Source organism: Mytilus californianus, unplaced genomic scaffold (genome assembly GCF_021869535.1).
Source record: "Mytilus californianus isolate M0D057914Y unplaced genomic scaffold, xbMytCali1.0.p SCAF_5, whole genome shotgun sequence".
In the NCBI taxonomy this organism is placed as follows: Eukaryota; Metazoa; Mollusca; class Bivalvia; order Mytilida; family Mytilidae; genus Mytilus; species Mytilus californianus.
This window is the reverse complement of record NW_026262701.1, coordinates 60,257,503-60,277,517: the sequence shown is the minus strand read 5'-3', so window position 1 is coordinate 60,277,517 and position 20,015 is coordinate 60,257,503. Positions and strand designations below refer to the sequence as shown.

The 20,015-nt window shown below is 33.5% G+C and overlaps 3 protein-coding genes across 10 annotated transcripts in view; all 3 read right to left on the bottom strand.

Annotated features, from left to right (window-relative positions):
• LOC127701157 (cytoplasmic dynein 1 light intermediate chain 2-like) overlaps positions 1-20,015 on the bottom strand; it is a 722,868-nt gene that overhangs the window by 400,709 nt on the left and 302,144 nt on the right. For 3 of the 8 annotated variants that reach the window (XR_007981847.1, XR_007981846.1, XR_007981842.1), the window contains exon 13: positions 7,536-7,697. The exons of 2 other annotated variants lie outside the window; for them this stretch is intronic. The gene's annotated coding sequence lies outside the window, so the exon portion shown is untranslated. Of the gene's footprint in view, positions 1-6,485; positions 6,631-7,535; positions 7,698-7,816; positions 7,835-20,015 lie in introns of those variants that run through there. 3 more of the 8 variants (XR_007981837.1, XR_007981840.1, XR_007981845.1) reach the window with 2 other exon arrangements.
• LOC127701142 (zinc finger protein 37-like) lies at positions 66-12,140 on the bottom strand. Its single transcript, XM_052204947.1, has 3 exons — positions 12,041-12,140; positions 1,710-3,414; positions 66-1,040 (listed from the first exon to the last, which is right to left on the bottom strand). The coding sequence occupies exons 2-3, from the start codon at positions 3,383-3,385 to the stop codon at positions 95-97; spliced, it is 2,622 nt and encodes an 873-aa protein (XP_052060907.1). The 5' UTR covers positions 3,386-3,414; positions 12,041-12,140; the 3' UTR covers positions 66-94.
• On the bottom strand, positions 15,519-19,669 carry LOC127701185 (uncharacterized). The gene is made up of 5 exons (XM_052205019.1): positions 19,559-19,669; positions 19,006-19,162; positions 17,791-17,990; positions 16,945-17,093; positions 15,519-15,746 (listed from the first exon to the last, which is right to left on the bottom strand). Exons 2-5 carry the CDS (start codon positions 19,139-19,141, stop codon positions 15,602-15,604), a joined length of 630 nt encoding a protein of 209 aa, XP_052060979.1. The 5' UTR covers positions 19,142-19,162; positions 19,559-19,669; the 3' UTR covers positions 15,519-15,601.

Sequence of the window (20,015 nt, the reverse complement as noted above, 5' to 3'; positions counted from 1 at the left end):
ATTTTCCTTGGAATTTGGTATTTTTGTTATTTTAATTTTTTCTAGTACTGCATTTAAAAAAAATAGACTTTCTTGATATTTATTTCATTTTTAGTTAGGAAGCTGCTTCAGACAAAGCACCATTATTTATGTTAGTTTCAAACACAATACCATCTTTCACAATACAACTGATTTGAGCCAGGTCTTCAATAGTTGCAGTAGAAACTAAGTTCACAATTTCACCTTGTGATGTCATAATGACTTGTTCACTGGCTTGATTATTTCCTTCCTCATCTACTGCTTCTGTCACATCATCAAATGACAATGTCGAGACTGGTATCTCTGATATCTGATTAACTTGTTCCAAAACCACTTGACTGCCATTACTCTGAAAATGATTTGGAACAGGAACATGGAATGATATTGAATGATTTGTGACCCCATCTTTAGGAGGTGCTGATGTGACAGAAATTTGAATGCCATTGACTATCTGAATAGATGAGCACTCGGTGTCAGACGTGGTATTTTGTGCTATGGCATTTAGAGCATATGTGATTAGCTGACTCGATGAAATATTAGAAGAACCTAAGTCTTCATAACTTGAAATTTTTGCAAAATCATCTGCACTGATTTGAGTTTCTCCAGATTCCAAAGTTTGCACCTGCATTTGAAGATTTAGTGGTGTCCTATCTTGATCCAACTCAGCAGATTTTTGTTGTATTTCAATAATGTCCTGAAGTTGAATTCCATTTTCATTCATAATCTGAATGGTGCTCTGCATATTATTAGAGATATGTTCTTTTTCCTGGATCAACCCGTTTTCATGGTCTTTGATATGATTTAAAAAGAATTGTTCATTCACTGTCCTGTATGTGCATTCATTACAACAGAAAACTCCAGCAGCATTGGGATGTTTGTTTTTCATGTGCATTTTGATTGAGATGGCTTGTATACATGTGTATGGGCAGTAATTACATCGATAAGGTCTTTGTCCTGTGTGTCTCATAGAGTGTCGTCTGAGAGAATTATGGTCACCAGTGGCAAAAGAGCAAACTTCACACCTGTAAAAATTATATGAATATCATACATGTATATTTTGATTTAAAAAAATACAAAAATATATTTGTATATATACATGTATAATACATGTATCTGTAATTTCAGTAAGTATAGCAAATGTACAGTATCATTTTTATCATTTTTTTCTCTTTTAGAACAGGCCTCAAATATATTTTCCTGGTTTGTATAAAAGTTGTCAATTATTGTTCAACCTTTATCTCAAGAACTCTTTTATGCATAGACGTTTAGTGTGTAAGGCCTTTATAAATTGCTCCCTGGAGGATTGTAAATCATTGTTGTAAATAGGAAGTAGATGTAGAACACTTATTTGGTGCTATGCTGGTGAGTGTGCACAACATTTTTTATGTTATTTCTTCATAGACAGAAAAAATATTACAGTCATTCCTTAAATAGATAAATAATTATTGTTAAATGTACATGTACCATCCACATATATATTTTGTACTAAATCAAAGTATTATTGTTTTTGCTGTTAAAGCAATAAAATAATGACCCTTGCCCTTGAGTTTTGTATCTGACCAGTGGAGAAAAAAAATTTGATCCTAATTACATGTATGTGCTATATATATTATATACAATTTTAGGGTACTCAGACAAAAATATCACCCATGCAGTAATCTATTGATGTTACTAATACTGATGTTACTTACTTGAAAGGTTTTTCTTTAGTGTGTGTTCGTTCATGTAATAGTAACATTGCCTTCCTTGATGATGCATATCCACAGTACATGCATTTATAAGGTTTAATTTGACTGTGGACACCCTCAATATGCTTTAACAAACATTTCTGGTTTGCAAAGACCCTCTTACAAATATCACATTGTCTTTTGCCTTTAGACTTTTCATTATTTTGATCATCTGTTGAATGAATAAGTTGGTGGTTTTTCATCTGACTATACTGACGGAAACCTTTACCACATACATCACAAGTGTAAGGTTTCTCATCGCTATGGATCTCTTGGTGGATCATCAATTTACTAAAGGCATCAGTTCTAAATTCATGACAAATATCGCATTCTAAAAGGTCTGTGTCAACTTTATGTGCTTTCCATAAATGAAAGCGAATCAATCTCCAATTTTGAAATTGATGTGAACAGTGTGGACAAAGGAATGAAGTTCCACTGTCAACATGGCATTTTTGATGAATTTCTAAACTTTCTTTTGTCTTAAACTTAGCGTAACAACCAACAACAGTACATTTTTCGTCATATTTTTCTGTAACTGGCTGCATTTTCATTGTTTTTGGCAAGTTTGTATAACTTCTTTTTTCTGTATCAAGTTCTACGTGTTTACGTTTTGGCAGGTAATAATCATCTTTTAAAGCTTTCGGCCTTCTTATCTTCCTACGTGAACGACTTCCTATGTAATAATCATCTTTATCTTCTTCCCAATCAGAATCAGATAGTGGTTGGATCGTTATTGTTTCACTTTCTGCAACTGACACAGTTTCAGATTTTTTCTTCCTGCCTGGTTTTTTACCACTATTTTCCACCTGAGTTCCTACACTTATTTTTATGTTACCAACTGTTGGATCTTCGATCTGAATATTATGATCCTCCACCATATGAGCTTTACAGTCTTCAATACTATTATAGCCTATGCTGCACTGACCACAAAGGAACAACTCTTTTGTTATAGGGGGAGCTGATTTTGGCGAGTTTGCTGATTCATATGATTGTACTTCTAAGGTGAAATCTGTCTGATTGTTATCATTTGTTTGTGTACTTCCATCACAGTTGACATCACCATTTGCTTCAGAAGTATTGTGCACCAAGCATGTGTCAACTTTCTCCTCATTTTCAATTGTCTGGTTTCCAATTGAAATTATGTTGAAAGTAGAATTCTCTGTATTATTATCATCTGTAAAATTTGTCACTTGTTCATCTAATTGATCGACTGTTACCAACGTCACACTTTCATGTGACTGAAGTGAAGCTGAGGATGAGGTGTTACCAGTCACATCTGCTGATGACAGATCAACAATATTATCTAACACGCTAAAGTTTGCAACTGCAGACTGTTCAGACATGACCTTGACCTTACTACTTTGACCATCTGATTGTGGAATTTGCTGAATTTGTACACAACCTGTTTCCATATCAACAGTAAGAGTGGAATTGATTGGTATTTTCCTGTTGTTGATTTGGATAGTTTCTGTTTTTTGTTTAACAGGCTGTTGAATATGAATCTGTTTGACATGTTCACTTATTCCTTCAGGTGCAGAGCTTGTAAAACTGCAAAACCTACATTTGTAAGTTGTAACTACATCCATGTAATCTTCTATATCCAAATTGTTGGTGTCCTGCATAATGTTGATGGCCTCCATTTTCTTTTGGTTGCTAATCAGATAAAATCCTATAACAGAAATATTTTAATGCATGTTACTTTCCACAATTCATATTTAAAATGAATAGCTGCTAGCTGAATTGGACTGATAATTATTGTTTAACCATGGTACATTTATAAATAAGATCCTCAATAACCCATTAAAACTTAGTAAGTTAAAAAGAGTTGTAACACATTGAATGCATATTTTGATTGCTTTTAGGTAAAGGCAATTGTTTCAATAGTATATGGTCAGATATAATGAAAGCATCAACACTGAATGCCTTGCTTGTTTGCACATGCCTGCATGAGCCCCTACACAATGTAAAAGAAGGGATATTTTATTGATTCATATAACATGTTATTTTATATATTGGCCTTGGTACATGTATCAAGGGATGATGCTAGGGTCAATATGAATAATGCCATGAAATCATCTTTTTATCACATGTTTAACATATCTAAGCCTTTGAAATTGGAAAGAAAAAAATACAATTCAATAAAGACAGTTTGTTTTATTCTATTCATGTGTGTTTTTTTGTACTTAGTTTATTTGGAACTTTTTCTTTTGTTTTTTTTTTTTGCACATTTCAATGGAAGATGAATATATTCTTATAAAGCATGTACATTGTACATCCTTGGTTTAACCCTCCATTAATTCCTGTAACCATGTACAGTCTTCTCCAATTTCCAAAGACATATTTTTTCTAGCAATGAGGTAAATGGGATGTCTTTTTGATTGTGCATAAAGAACAATAAAATTAAGTTTGCTTATTTGATAGGTGGACCATAAAATCATAATTACCTTTAATTTCTACTTATTGATACTAGAGGTTCTAAAGAGCCTGTGTTGCTCACTTATAATTATACATTGTATCTTCAACGATTGCGACTTTTTTTTTTTTAAACCTCATTAAAGGGGAATAACAGTATTAAGATTTAACTGACAATTTCAGTCATGTTGACATATTTGTAGATCTTGTTCTGCTGATCATATTTCTTTTTTTTTTAGTTTCTATTTATCTATTATAGTTTTCAAGTTAAAGGCAAAAAATGCCAAAAAAATGTTAAGAATTATCATTCAAGGACAATAATTCAAATAATAAGTCGACTGAAGATTTCAGCCATATGGCTTATTTGTAGATCTTGTCCTGCTGATCATTTGTGCTTTTTATAGTTTCTATCTATGTATTACAGTTTTCAAGATAATAAGCAATAAAACGCTCCGCTGGGCGCAGCTTGATACGACCGCAGAGGTCAACCACTGAACAGTTGGGGCAAGTTTGGACACAACATTCAAGCTTGATACAGCACTGAATTTGGATTGTGATTAAATATTTGACACAGCATAGGTTTCTGACACAGAATGAATGTGGTCTAAGAACTTAAAAAATTTTAATTTACCTGTTCAAACCATATCATTATTATTTGCTTTTATATATAAATCAGAAACAATCAATTTAAAATGGAAAATTTCAAAGAAAAAAAAGGAAAAAATGAATGTGGTTGTGTCCACATGTGGACACAGATGATGCCCCCACTTGAATATCATATAGTTATAAAGGGACAAAACTGAAGAACGGTAAAAGAGACGCTACCCAAATTTGAACTTGATCTGTGTTTTGTGGTAATAAGCATTGTGTGTAAGTCTCATAACATTTGGTTGAGGCAAACTTAAGTTAGAGAACGGAAACTAAAAGTTTTGCAATTTTTCCATTTATAAAGGGGCATTACTCTAGAACGGTTTGAGTGACCCCACCAAAATTCACCCCTTGATCTGTATTTTGTGATAATTAGCATTGTGTATAAGTTTCATAACATTTGGGTGAGGCAAACTTAAGTAAGAGAATGGAAACTAAAAATTTAGCAATTTTTCCATTATAAAGGGGCATAACTCTAGAATTGTTTAAGTGAGGCCACCAAAATTCCAACTTGATCAGTGTTTTGTGGTAATAAGCATTGTGTATAAGTTTCATAACATTTGGTTGAGGCAAACTTAAATTAGAGAACGGAAACTAAAAGTTTTGCAATTTTTCCATTTATAAAGGGGCATTACTCTAGAACGGTTTGAGTGACCCCACCAAAATTCACCCTTGATCTGTATTTTGTGATAATTAGCATTGTGTATAAGTTTCATAACATTTGGGTGAGGCAAACTTAAGTAAGAGAATGGAAACTAAAAATTTAGCAATTTTTCCATTATAAAGGGGCATAACTCTAGAACCGTTTAAGTGACGCCACCAAAGTTCCAACTTGATCAGTGTTTTGTGGTAATAAGCATTGTGTATAAGTTTCATAACATTTGGTTGAGGCAAACTTAAATAAGAGAATGGAAACAAAAAATTTTGCAATTTTTCCATTTATAAAGGGGCAGCTCTAGAACGGTTAAAGTGACACCACCAAAATTCCAACTTGATCAGTGTTTTGTGGTAATAAGCATTGTGTATAAGTTTCATAACATTTGGTTGAGGCAAACTTAAATTAGAGAACGGAAACTAAAAGTTTTGCAATTTTTCCATTTATAAAGGGGCATTACTCTAGAACGGTTTGAGTGACCCCACCAAAATTCACCCTTGATCTGTATTTTGTGATAATAAGCATTGTGTATAAGTTTCATAACATTTGGTTGAGGCAAACTTAAATTAGAGAACGGAAACTAAAAATTTTGCAATTTTTCCATTTATAAAGGGGCAGAACTCTAGAACGGTTAGAGTGATGCTACCAAAATTCAAACTTGATTTGTATTTAGTAGTAATAAGCATTGTGAGTAAGTTTCATAACATTTGGTTGAGGCAAACTTAAGTTAGAGAACGGAAACTAAAAATTTTGCAATTTTTCCATTTATAAAGGGGCATAACTCTAGAACAGTTAAAGTGACGCCACCAAAATTCATACTTGATCTGTGTTTTGTGGTAATAAGCATTGTGTATAAGTTTCATAACATTTGGTTGAGGCAAACTGAAGTAAGAGAACGAAAACCAATTTAGGGACGTACGGACGTACAGACGGACAAGGGTAAAACTTAATGCCCCCTCCGCTACGGCGGGGGCATAAAAATCCCCCCCCCCAAATTGTTTGAACCCCCTTAAGATTCATCCCCCCAAACTCAATCCCAGCCTTCCCTTTGTGGTATGGTACCTTGCAGTACAATTTCAGAGAGATCCATACACTTGAACACAAGTTATTGTCTGGAAACTAGAAAAATGCTTGTTTTTTTGGACCCTTTTTGGCCCCAAATTCCTAAACCTTTAGGGCAATGACCCCCAAACTCAAACCCAGCTTTTCCTTTGTGATATGGAACCTTGTAGTACAATTTCATACATTCCAGCAGCGCCTCCATACGGAGTATATATCTCCCAATTGATACGATATTCCCGGGCTTGTGTTTCCTATCATGATTTCCTTGATAGAGGATTGCTGCTCACAAGGAAGCTATTAAGCCAAGAGTTCCAAATTGTGAAGTTGAAATCATCCCTTCGTAAATTTTAGGGACGCCATCACGAGTTGGTTGACCGTTATGGAATAACCGTTTCACAGATGATATCGATTATGTTCCTTATGTCGTAACTACAATACCCTTCCCTTTTCACGAATGTGACTTACCGAATTAGACTATTTACCGGATTTGTAATAACATAAGCAACACAACGGGTGCCACATGTGGTGCAGGATCTGCTTACCCTTCCTGAGCACCTGAGATCACCCTCAGTTTTTGGTGGGGTTCGTTTTGCTTAGTCTTTAGTTTTCTATGTTGTGTCATCTGTACTATTATTTGTCTGTTTGTCTTTTTAATTTTGGCCATGGCGTTGTCAGTTTGTTTTCGATCTATGAGTTTGACTGTCCCTCTGGTATCTTTCGTCCCTCTTTCATAAAGATCCATTCACCTACACACAAGTTATTGTCCTGAAACTAGAAAAATGCTTGTTTTTTGCCCCTAGTTCAGAAAATTTTGAGGCATTACCCCCAAAATCAATCCCAGCCTACCCTTTGTGGTATGCTACCTTGCAGTACAATTTCAGAGAGATCCATACACTTGAACACAAGTTATTTTCTGGAAACTAGAAAAATGCTTATTTTTGGCCCCTTATTCCTAAAAATTTTGGGCAATTACCCCCAAATTCAATTCCAGCTTTCCCTTTGTGATATGGAACCTTGTAGTACAATTTCAGAAAGATCCATACACTTACACACAAGTTATTGTCATGAAACTAGAAAAATGCTTGTTTTTTGCCCCTTTTTTGGCCCTTAATTCCTAAAATTTTGAGACAATTACCCCCAAAATCAATCCCAGCATTCCCTTTGTGATATGGAACCTTGTGGTACAATGTCAGAGAGATCCATAGATTCCATACACTAACACACAAGTTATGTCTGGAAGTTACAAAAATGCTTATTTTTGGCCCCTAATTCCTTAACTGTTGGTACCATAACCCCCAAAATCAATCCCAACCTTCCTTTTGTGGTTGTGAACCTTATGGTAAAATTTCATAGAGATCCATTCAATGTGTCTTCGGACGACGACAACGTCATACCAATATACGACCGCAAAATTTTTTGGCAGATAAAAAAGGGAAAAATCATCATTAAAGGGCAATAACTAAAAAAAGGAATCGACTAACAATTTCCCACATGCGAACTTATTTGTAGATCTTTTCTTGCTGATCATTTTTGCCTTTAAAGTTTCTATCCATCTATCATAGTTTTTAAGATATCAGCCAAAACGCAAAAAAATGGTAAAAATCATCATTAAAGGGCAATAACTCTAATTAGGAGTTGACTGAAGATTCAGCAATGTAGACTTATTTGTATATCCTGTCGTGACGTGCTGATCATTTTTGCTGTTTAAAGATTCTATCTATCAGATCTATTATAGTTTTTAAGATAATAGTCGATAATGCAAAAATTTGGCCATTACAGGACAATAACTCTGATAAGGCTTATTTGTAAATCTTTTCTTGATGATCATTTTTGCTTTTTAAAGTTTCTGTCTATCTATTAAAATTTTTGAGATATTCGTCAAAATTTTTTTTAAATGTTAAAATTTGTCATTTAAGGGCAATAACTCCTATAAGCAATGATAAGTTGTCTGTCTTAGAGTTTAGATTCAAATGCACAAAAGGCAACATTCTGAACAATATGGCCCTGACAGATTTACTCAAAATAATAGACAAAACTTGCATTTTACCCCATGTTTTATTTTTAGCTATGTCAGCCATCTTGGTTGGCAGGCAGGGTCATTGGACACCTTTTTAAAATTAAATACCCCAATGATGATTGTGGCCAATTTGGCCCTGTAGTTTCAGAGGAGTAGATTTTTGTAAACATTAACAGACGACAATGGATGCCAAGTGATGAGAAAAGATCATTTGGCCCTTCGGGCCAGGTGAGCTAAAAATTGAATACTTGGGATTCATTGAAAAGCTGAATCTTACCGTGTATTAAGATTTTTGATTTTGAACACAGTTTTAAAATTGGTCCACATTTAGGTCCAAAGGGTCGATAATTAAACTTTAAGTTTGATTTCATCTGAATCTAACTATGTATTTAGATTTTTAATTTCGTGCCCAGTTTTCAAGTTAATCTTAATCCGAGTCCAAAATTAAACTTTGTTTGATTTCAATGAAATTGAATATTTGGGGTTCTTTGATATGCTGAATCTTACCTTGTATTTAGATTTTGGGCCCTGTTATCAGATTGGTCCACTTAGAGATCCAAAGGGTGCACAATTACATGTAAACTTGTTTGATTTCATCAAAAATTTAATTCTAGGGGTTCTTTGATATGCTGAATCTAACCATGTATTAAGATTTTGGATATTGGACCATACTGTATGGGAGGTTTTTATTAATGTGAATAATGGGATTGGGTGAGTATCTCAATAATAAAAAACTGCTTAACCCTGAACAGTTGGGGCAAAAATGGACACAATATTCAAGCTTGATACAGGTCTGAATTTGGATTGTATTAAATATTTGACATATTATAGGTTTCTGAATAAATGTAGTCAAAGAACTTGAAATTGGTTATATGAATTGAATTTATATTCAATTAAAGATTTCTTGCTGTTGTGCAATACACTGTGCTGTTGCGCAATACTTAGTAAATCTGTTGTCAGACTATAAACAATTAAAGTTCAATTAATTCTCAATGTCATATTAGAAATTTATGAAAATGTAAAGGGAGCTTACATCAATAGATATAAACAATTCACCAAAGTTTCATGAGAATTGCTTCCAGCATTTTTGAGTTATTGTCAGAAAACTGGAAAATTCCCCCTTTTTTAATGAATAAAACCCCATATCTCAGAAATGTAAAATGTTAAATTTATAAAATTCTAAACGGAGCTTACATCAATAGATATAAACAATTCACCAAGGTTTCATAAGAACTGCTGAAAGCATTTTTGATTTTTTGTCTGAAAACTGGAAAATCCCCCTTTTTTTATGAATAAAACCCTGTAACTCGGAAACGTAAAATCTAAAAAATATAAAAATCGAAAGAGAGCTCATGTCAATAGATATAAACAATTCACCACAATTTCTTGCAAGTTGGTGAAAGCATTCTTGAGTTATTGTCCGAAAACTGGAAAATCCCCCTTTTTTTAATGAATAAAACCCCATAACTCGGAAACATAAAATCTTAAATTTATAAAAAACAAAAGGGAGCTCAGGTCAATAGATATAAACAATTCACCAAAGTTTTATGCAAATTGGTTAAAGGCTTTTTGAGTGAATGTCCGACATGTTGACGACGGACGGACAGATGGACGGACGGACAGAAGGACAACGGTATACCATAATACGTCCTGTAAACGGGCGTATAAAAACTTGCATTTTGATATCTAATACATAATACTGTCTGAAGATTTTCCTACAATTGCAATAATTAATCTCGCATTATTGTCCATTTTTCAAAAATCCCAAAAATAAATGCACGCAATAATTTCTGTGTCAGAAACCTATGCTATGTCAAATATTTAAATTCTTTTAAATTGCTTGATTCTTACAAAGACTGGTACTTAAATAAAAAATGTAACCTTAGATTTATTTTTTCAAAGTATGACAGAAAATTCCAGCAAAACATTAAATATCAGTAAATGGTAAATCTCTTTAAAATAAAAGAACAGAGTTCCAATGTCCCCTCATTGCACATATTTTATCTATCCAAGGTACAACGGCAATAACAAAAAAAAGCACTTTTTTGGTTCTTTAAAACTTTTTATTAATATCTTATAGAAATGGATAGGCTTCAGAGCAAATGCAATGTGATTTCCTTTATAATTAATATTTCCAAGGTGCATAACTCGTTAAAAATATTTGATCAGAACTTATTTTCGAAAGCGTCAAAGACATTGCTGATATAAACCTATGATATAAGTTTCATAAAATTCTGGCAAGAATTGAACACACAAGAGCTCTAACTATACAATTTTCCATATAAATCAATAATTCAAAGGGGCATCACCCTTTCAAAAATAATTGATCAGCACTGATTTTTTAACTCATCAAAGACATTGATGACATAAACCTATAATATAAATTTCATAAAAATCTGGCAAGAATTGTACACATTAGAGCGCTCATAAGGCAATTTTCCATAGTAATATTTCCAAGGGCATAACTCTTTCAAAAATTATTGATTGGCACTGATTTTCGAACTCCTTAAATACATTACTGATATAAACCTATGATTTAAGTTTCATAAAATTCTGGCAAGAATTGTACACATGAGAGCGCTAACAATGCAATTTTCCATATAACTAACTTTTCCAAGGGGCATAACTCTTTTAAAAATAATTGATCTGCACTTATTTTCGAACTCTTTCAAGATATTGCTAATATAAACCTATGATATAAGTTTCATAAAAATCTGGCAAGGACTGTACAAATGAGAGCACTAACGATGCAATTTTCCATATAATAAATGTTTCCAAGGGCATAACTAAAAATATTTGATCTTTACTGATGTTCGAACTTGTCCAAGACATTGCTGATATAAACCTATGATATAAGACACAAGTTTCATAAAAATCTGGTGAGAATTGTACACATGAGAGCGCTTACAAGACCGAACATGTAAAACTTTGAAATGTTGTTTTATATTTTATCATATGATTTGAAATGAAGATTTTTTGCTCATTTATCTCTCATCTTTATATTTTAGCACCCTATTATTCTGTTTTATTTATTTTTAGGCCTATTTTTCTCTATTCTCAATTAATACTTTTTGTCCTTAATTCTGCACTTTCTTTCATGGTCCTTTATTCTTTTGTTTTTTGGCCCATTATTCTCTATTCTATAAACCTCATCCAGACCAGGTCTGTAAAATTTCATGATAAAAAAATTTCCAACCCCCTTTTCTTTCTCCGCTCCTTGAAATTGAAATTTTTAAACGTTCGACAATAATACAAACGAGTGATTTCCTCTTTGCTTAGACATAAATACGATACCGCACGTCATTACTACTAATATTTCATAAAGATGGTTCGCGAAATAATGTAGAAACACCGAGTAAATATCGGAACTCAAACATTCGAGAAATTTGACCAGACACCGATTGTCTATTCTCTACACCATTCAACCTACCCTTTTTGTTTAAGTGAGGATTTTGAAAATAGTATGTATGCAGTGTATATTATCAATACACAATAATTTACCTTAGATGTTTTCATGTCAATTTATACTATTAATTCATTCAGTCAAATCGATATTTTTGAAGGTTTAACTTTAACTTCATGGCTACATCCATTAATGACGTATTTGTTACATGCATTTTGATTGGGTTATTGTATTGCATTTGTGCTTGACTCCTTTAAAAGGAGCACCATCGTACATGTTGACTAGGCCGCCCGTGCGAGGGCTGTATAGCCAGTCAATGTCGTTAAAAACTTCCATTATCATGTTGACTAGGACCGTGCGAGGGCTGTATAGCCAGTCAAGGTCGTTAAAAACCCCCATCATCAATGTTGACTAGTTCCGAGCCCCTCATGGGTAGTTAAGGTCGTTAAACACCCCCTAGTAGTACATTGACTGGTTTAATTGCCACCCCCTTTTTATTATCACAATACGCACACACAAAAATAGTCCGCAACACAATTGAAATTATTATATTTCTATCAAAACAGCTAGTATTTTGATTATTTTCTAAAGAAGCGATACACAATGTCATAAACTTTAACCGTGAAAAGTAACCAATTAACATATCAGTTTAACTCCAGTAATAAATCAATTTGTGACATCAACATGTAAATATGATAATGCAAATCATGAGATTTACATACTAGCAAATATATATTAAGGGTTCCGGCTGTCCTCAGTTCTGATTACCTCTTTGTGGGGGCGGAAGGGGGGGGGGGGGGGACTTTTCTCCTTCGGGTAAATTTGTAAAGTATAACATAACAACAGCAACAATAATATAATATTTTTCAATGTTGATAATAAAATTTCTTTGCTATTAAAAGGAAACATAGGTATCCAAATATGTTACTTCTGCATTGGAGGTCGTATTATAAATGGGTTACCTAAGACCCTTTGACCGGTGGCCTTGAGCTGTTTTCTGCTCTTTGGTCTATTTGTTGTCTCTTTGACACATTTCCTATGACTATAGTGCAATGTGGGTTTTCCGAGTAACCGCTTACAACTTTCTCCTAAATCAGGAATGTAAACTAGTTTGATCTCTGTTGGGGAGATGTCTTATTGACAATCATATAGTCACATATTTTTACAACTTGAACGTCAAATAGGATATAGGAGTGTGGTTATCTGGACTTCTCCCGGCCGATTGTAAGACCCATGCTGAGGCGGCTTTCGTTTTGCTGTGCGGGATGTAGATGGGGGAATTTTAGATTCGAGATCCCACTAACTGTACGTTAAAAAATCAGAGATACAACAACTTTTCTGGGGTACTTAGGTGGCCTGTTGCAAGAGGAAGGACACATTTTTATTTGAGTAGTTCATTACCATCACAGTGTCATAATCTGAAAGTAGTTTAACCTTCTCATGCTTCTGCAAGTTCAATATCGAAGAGCCTAAACATTTAGAATATCAATTTTACACATATAAATAAGATATATAAAAGGGCATTTAGCGCAAAACTATTTGTTGAGGACAGTTTTGATACAATATCGGAAATTTAAATGTTTTTGTAAAATTTTGAACTTTTTTAATCAACAGGAATATGAAATGAACCAAGAAAGAGAAATCTGCAGGTCAACAATACGGTAGACTGAACTTCTTTTCTGATATATGAATATTCAGAAGTCTATTTCTACTAATTGACTTCTGGAATCACGCATACCCGTGTCCGTTTATCAGAAGAAAAAAAAAATGTTATTTTATTCTTTGCACTTTCGCGTCAAACCTGTTATGTATTAATAATATATTACTTGAGTTGGCGTACTCATCTCAAGTATACATGTAAGTCATAAAATACACATCCGTACACGGGTCAAGCCAAAAACTTTAAAATCGGTATGTGCTGCTTCACCGAATAAGTGCGTCTATCTAACGAAAAGACTTGATTTTTATATTATCTTAAATAGGCTAAAAGATTGGCCCCTAGCCTATAGACATTCAACTATTCTAAATGATAAAGTCGACCGTGCGAGACCCTCATGGGTAGTCAAGGTCGTTAAACACCCCCTAGTATTATAAATGCTGATTCAGAAGCTTAATTGCATTTGCACTTATCAATTCATACTGTTACAACCATTACAGATAGAGTGTTAAGCTCATTTAGCAGTGTCAAAATCCAATTTAAACAAAACGAAATTCGTTACCATTAGGGACTAGCAAGACATAATGTGAGAAAAATACTTTAACCCGCCGCATTATATCTGTTTAATAGTATAGCAAAGGAAAATATTCTGATCTAACGGCTTTATTCCTAAAATGTTTTCAACTCGAATGTGTCTCTTAGTATTTGTCAATACAGATTAAGCAACCAATTATCCTATACAACAAGAAAACATATATTTTGCTGAATTTTTTTTTTTTTTTTTAAATCTGCGTTTTGCTTTTATTATAAAATTGTTGTCACAACTCCATGAGAACATATATTGAACGGAAATGTTTAATTTTTTATCTGAAAAGAACATTATATTGATTGCTTTTGTGGCTTAAGCAAAGAAAGTACAAATGACAACCTTGCATATATTTCAGCGATCATACATGAGTAGGGTTCGCTAGAAAATTGCAAGTAGGTCTTGTTTTCGTTTAAAATAACTTATACCATGACTGGTATTAACCTACCATGCATAGCATATGTATAGATATAACATTGAAACATTTTCTCACTATAAGTAAACTAAAAATAGTGTCATGGTCTTCCATTTTTGTTAGCTCTAATGTCATTCAAGCCTTTTGCAGAATTTGATGCAAAGGCACGGAACAAGGAGAGAATTAAGTGAGTGATAGCCTCCTTCGTAGAAATGTGTTATAATCTGAATTAAGTCACGAGTATAACATGTTTGCATTCGGGTTTTCAGTAGATGGTTTGTTTTTTTCCAATTACACATTTCTCAACTAACTCAGTGATTTTACTGTTGTAGCCGTATGTCTTCATGTAGCCATGCAAATGAATCTCTAGTAGCTTTTCCTATGTAATATCTATGTATTTTATGCACTGATATAGCAGACCTTTTGTAATCACTTTGTTAAATTTATTCTCAACTTGGCTAGCCTGTGCGTGAATAAGAGCTTGAAAATGATTTATTGAAGACCGTATGCTGATTTCTAAATGTTTTTTGTTGCTGTCTCATTGATGTGTAGACGACACCCACTATATTCCAACGCCATTGATTAGTATATATAGTAATATTTGCCGTGAGAAAACTGGTGAAGTCGTCGCAAAGATGTTGCTGATATATTTTTTTTGCCATTATATATGTTGATAACTTTGTGTGCTTAGTGTAGTCCCGGTCAAACTAGTCTTAATAGCTGTATTTAGCAATTGGATCATGAACCTTAATTCTAGTATCATGTAATATTTCTGTCACTTGCATTCTGTTTGATTTTAAACGAAATAGAATAAGAACAAAGTTCTAAATCTGCTTTAACTTTGTTCTCCATTCGTATGAATAATAGAGTGATAACTTAACCCAACTTTGAATTGAATCCTTTAATCATTCTATGCCATTCTAAATCAAAATACAATTTAATATTGAGTAACAGCTGCTTGATGATATAGCAACGAGGCCTTTTATGCTAGTCGTCCGTATTCAGCATGTAGTTAGTCCGCTTGAAATGTTAGGTTGATTATTTGTGTAGACCTTAGATAAAAAATCAAATAGCAAAGGGTCACGTGACTGTATATTTTTTCGTCCTTCCAATTCAGATCTGCATATATACTCGCCAAAGTTGCACCTGGAATTAAAAAAAAATAAAAGCGATAACATTCTACACATATATGTTCGTCAAAAAGAAAATATTGCTACTTCGAATCATGCACATATATACTCACAAAGAATACATTCAAGCAATTCTTAGAAAAGTAAGTATATGAAAGGAAATGCAAACTCATAGTGAGTGGAAGACTGAGAGAAATAAAACCATGGCAAAAAGGAAAAGAGACAAAAAGACAAATCAACAAAAAACATTACACAGAAAACTAAAGATTGAACAACACGAATATCACTCCAAGCAATCCGTAAAATGAAGTGGGTTGAAACGTAGTTCATGGTGCTAGGGACCGTCTAAAACTTGCAGTGAGGTGAGAGTTTTTTTTTCTCCGTGTTGAAGGCCTCATTGTGACTTTGGGATGACGAACAGCAATAAAAGCGCTGTTCCTTTGCTTATTGTGTGTTTTTGCTGTGCATGTACTGATTTTGTGTCATGGATGGATACCCCATATCCTTTGTTTTTCTATGCAACTTTAGCTCTTTGATATTGAATATAAACTTACCGATAATATATGTTTGTCACTACAGCTGGAATGTAGCTGCGTTGCTTTTGAACACACCCCCCCTCCCCCTTTTAGAAAAAATTAAGGCATCTCCTTAGTCATAAAGTTTTGTTCATAAACGGTTTCACTGTCGAATTTTTTAAGTTATGGTCAAAAGTAACTGGTGTTTTGTAATGTCAGTATATTTAATGTGATAGCTAGTAGTACCTGTGAAAAGGGCTCATTATCGTGTTTTTAATGTCTGTAGTTCTAAAATCTGTCTTATTGGCTTAAAGATTTAAAATATTATTAGGAACTTTTTATTGTATCATTTTTTTATTTATCAGTGATAACAGTTGTAGACTGCATTGAATACTAGATTTAAATTAACACCATTACATGGCTAAGTGCTTTCCCAATGTCAGGACCTGGCCGCTTTGTGTTGCTGTTGATTATTATGACAACGATGTTAAGTAGTTTTTTTCTTCTTTCGCTCTTTTGTTTATTTATTTTTTGCGGGTTGGGGGGGGGGGGGGGTGCGAGGGCTTGTTGTTTGAGACCATACGATGGACACACGTTATTTTGTGAATAACATTTAGGTGATGAACACAATATAATTAATACCTTTTTTCCTAAAGCATGCAACTATATTGTCACAACTAAAGCCAAAGACATACATACATGTTTAGACCGCCCGTGACATCTGTTCTATTAGTCACGTGAAAAAATGCTTGCGTTGCTTCGGCCAAATATTCTGTTGGATTAGACATAGCATAGCTGTCAACAGACCATATCCGATGCTGCTTTGCATGCTTATAAATCTCTTTTATCTGCAAATTTAAACAAAATGATAACGTGTGCATTTCTTGAACACCATAGGAAGCGTAATCCATTGAAACGATTTTGTTCAGATAGTGCAAATACATGTTGGCATAAATGATCTGCATGATTCTAAATAATACCATGCTGTTGTGATTTAAGCTTCTTTTCATATACTAAAAAATCATATTTATATACAAATGTACAGAAAAAGTCGACTTATCCATACACCAAACAAAAATATGAATAAACAACAAACAGAAAAGAGAACAACGAACAGCGATTCAAAATTATCGTGTGCAACTAGTTTCATGTTAATTTCTTACTCATAGAAATTTTAATTAGAAAAGAAAAAATGTGATTTTAACAATACGATTTGGAACGTGCACATATAGAAAGCAGTACGTGTGTTTCCATATACAAGTGCTACTGTTGGAAGAATATAATGCTCAATAAAATGCTACAGAATATCATTTAATGCTTGAAAAAATACATAAATACAAGCGATTTCAGTGACCTTCAAGTTGATAATCTAACTAAGATCATTATAGACTTAATAATTCTCAACAGTTTTGGTAAATAATTGAAAAAAAACACGTTATAAATTTCATGCGTCCGAAGCGCTTTTCTGGATTTACCTTCATCAAGAACGCTCAAAGCCAAATATTTGAAAGCCAAGGATGTATAATAATCATAATATTAAGTTACGCTTTCATGATCTTCTTCTGGCATATAATTGTAGACTTGGTGAGCAAATTCATGAACCAAGACATTTTCAGCATCGGGACCATTAGAACACATTATTCGATCTTCTCTAACAGCTGATAAAGTATTAGTCACACCATCAAGGTCTTCAAGTTTTCTCCCATCAGCAGTACATGTTGACACACATGACCCCGAGCACGAACCTACATTTAATTACATGGAACATTGATTTACGTAGATCTGAAAGGGGCAAAGTGAATATCAATTCTACTAAAGCCCTTTTAAAAACAATATTTTTGAGTTGCAAAAAGAGAGGTTTCAAGTTTCCAATTGTGACCTTCCATTTGTATGTAAGCAGCACCTTCATACGGAGAATGCACCAAGGATTGATTTTCCTATAATGATTTCCATGATAGAGCTTTGCTAGTTAAAAGGAAGCTATATTGAATAAAAGATAATTAATGGTAATGTTGAAGTCATATCTTCTGTAATATTACAGAAGGTAAAGAATATCGGTATCAAAAGTAACAAAAAATACGTCGTAGCCACACATTACCGTCCTCTTTTTTTGGTGATTTGAACATAGCCGACTGCGCCTTATCACATAATTTCTTCTTGCCATGACAACATGACGGATGCCAATAGCGGAACAGTAACTGAGTACGAATCGAGAGCACCTGAGTTCATCTCTGGTTCTCTGTTAAAAGGGTAAATGTTCCTTTTACTTTGGTTTTCAGTGTTGTTTTTTTTTTGTGCAATTTTATATTTCAATGTCTGTGTCCTGTTTCTGAAACTCGGGTTTACCATTCCAACCTTTCACATATGGTATAGTTTTAGGGAAAGAGATTTTATATGTACGAATTGATTATAAATTTTGTGATTTCTTATTTCTTATGGTAAGACAATTGACATTCTACAATCACCTGAAATGACGCATCAACGTATTTTAACAGGTGTTAAAAGAGTGTCACCAGTAGAGAAGGATCGCCTGACCTTTCCGAAGCATCTGAGATCACTCCCTGAATTTGGTGGGGTTCGTGTAGCTCAATTGGTTTTCTGTGTACTATGCTATGGATTGCTGTTTGTAAATTCGACGTTTTTCTTGAAGTCAGTGCGTTTTCTGTTTTTCGTTATATACGATCTTTGATTCCACCCTCTGTATCTTTTCTCAAATTAAATATTTTGAAAAGGCTATTTTATATTTGGACGAAAACTTACGCCCACAGAATGGCTTGTTTTTTAACAGATAATTTTCGGGGAAAACTGTTATTTTTTCGTGTCTTGAAAATATACCAACACCGCTACCATTAGCGGCAATAGATTGGAAGATGTAGGCTGGCATATGTTTCACCATTCTTTCAATATGTTGTACTGCCTGTAATGACAAGATCAAAATATAATATAAATACAACAAAAATTGATAATTAAATTGATAAATACTGGGCAGGATCGTTAAGGATATTGTATAGCAATTTGTAACCACTACCAACGTACTACATTTTTTTTACTTTCCTTGTTTCGTTTGTGTAGCGAACATTGACTTTATTATCAATGGTCTAACACATAATTAAACACATAGCTATCCTGTTTTTTCTCTCGTATATAAATATTAAATCCTTTTATCCTATCTACTGATACTTGTATGATGACTGTATATTTACCCATTTACAGTAAAGCAATGTTTAATTTCATTATCGAAGGGAAAATGTACCCAGAATTATTTTTCAGAATGGATTATTGTTTTCTTCTTATTTTCATCTAACACCCTTACCTTTTCATGTGCAGCCTGGCTCACACTTGGAGTAGCTGCTACTTTGATGGTTGACGGAGATCTCACATTGTAGATTTTCCCTTTATATCCTACATATTTTGTTCTTACACGACTGAAACATATGCCATTAAGTAAATTTTTTGTTAAGATAAATATGGTGGAATTCGCGTATGAAACATTAATCATGAAACCCTAATTCACAGAAATATTAAATATTCTTATTGTAATTGGTTTGTACAATTTCATATCATTTCTGATTCGAAAATGTTTGTAATGGTAAAATTATCGAAATTGGTGTTAAAAAGATGCTGCCTCTAAACAGTTTTTTGTGACTATTTTGTATGTTTAACTGTCAACGTATATTTGTTCCGCCTAACTGAAGTTCCGGCCAGGAAACTTTGTTATGAACAATGCCCTAATATCTGTTCCTGTTGGAACAAATATTCTATACCTTTTT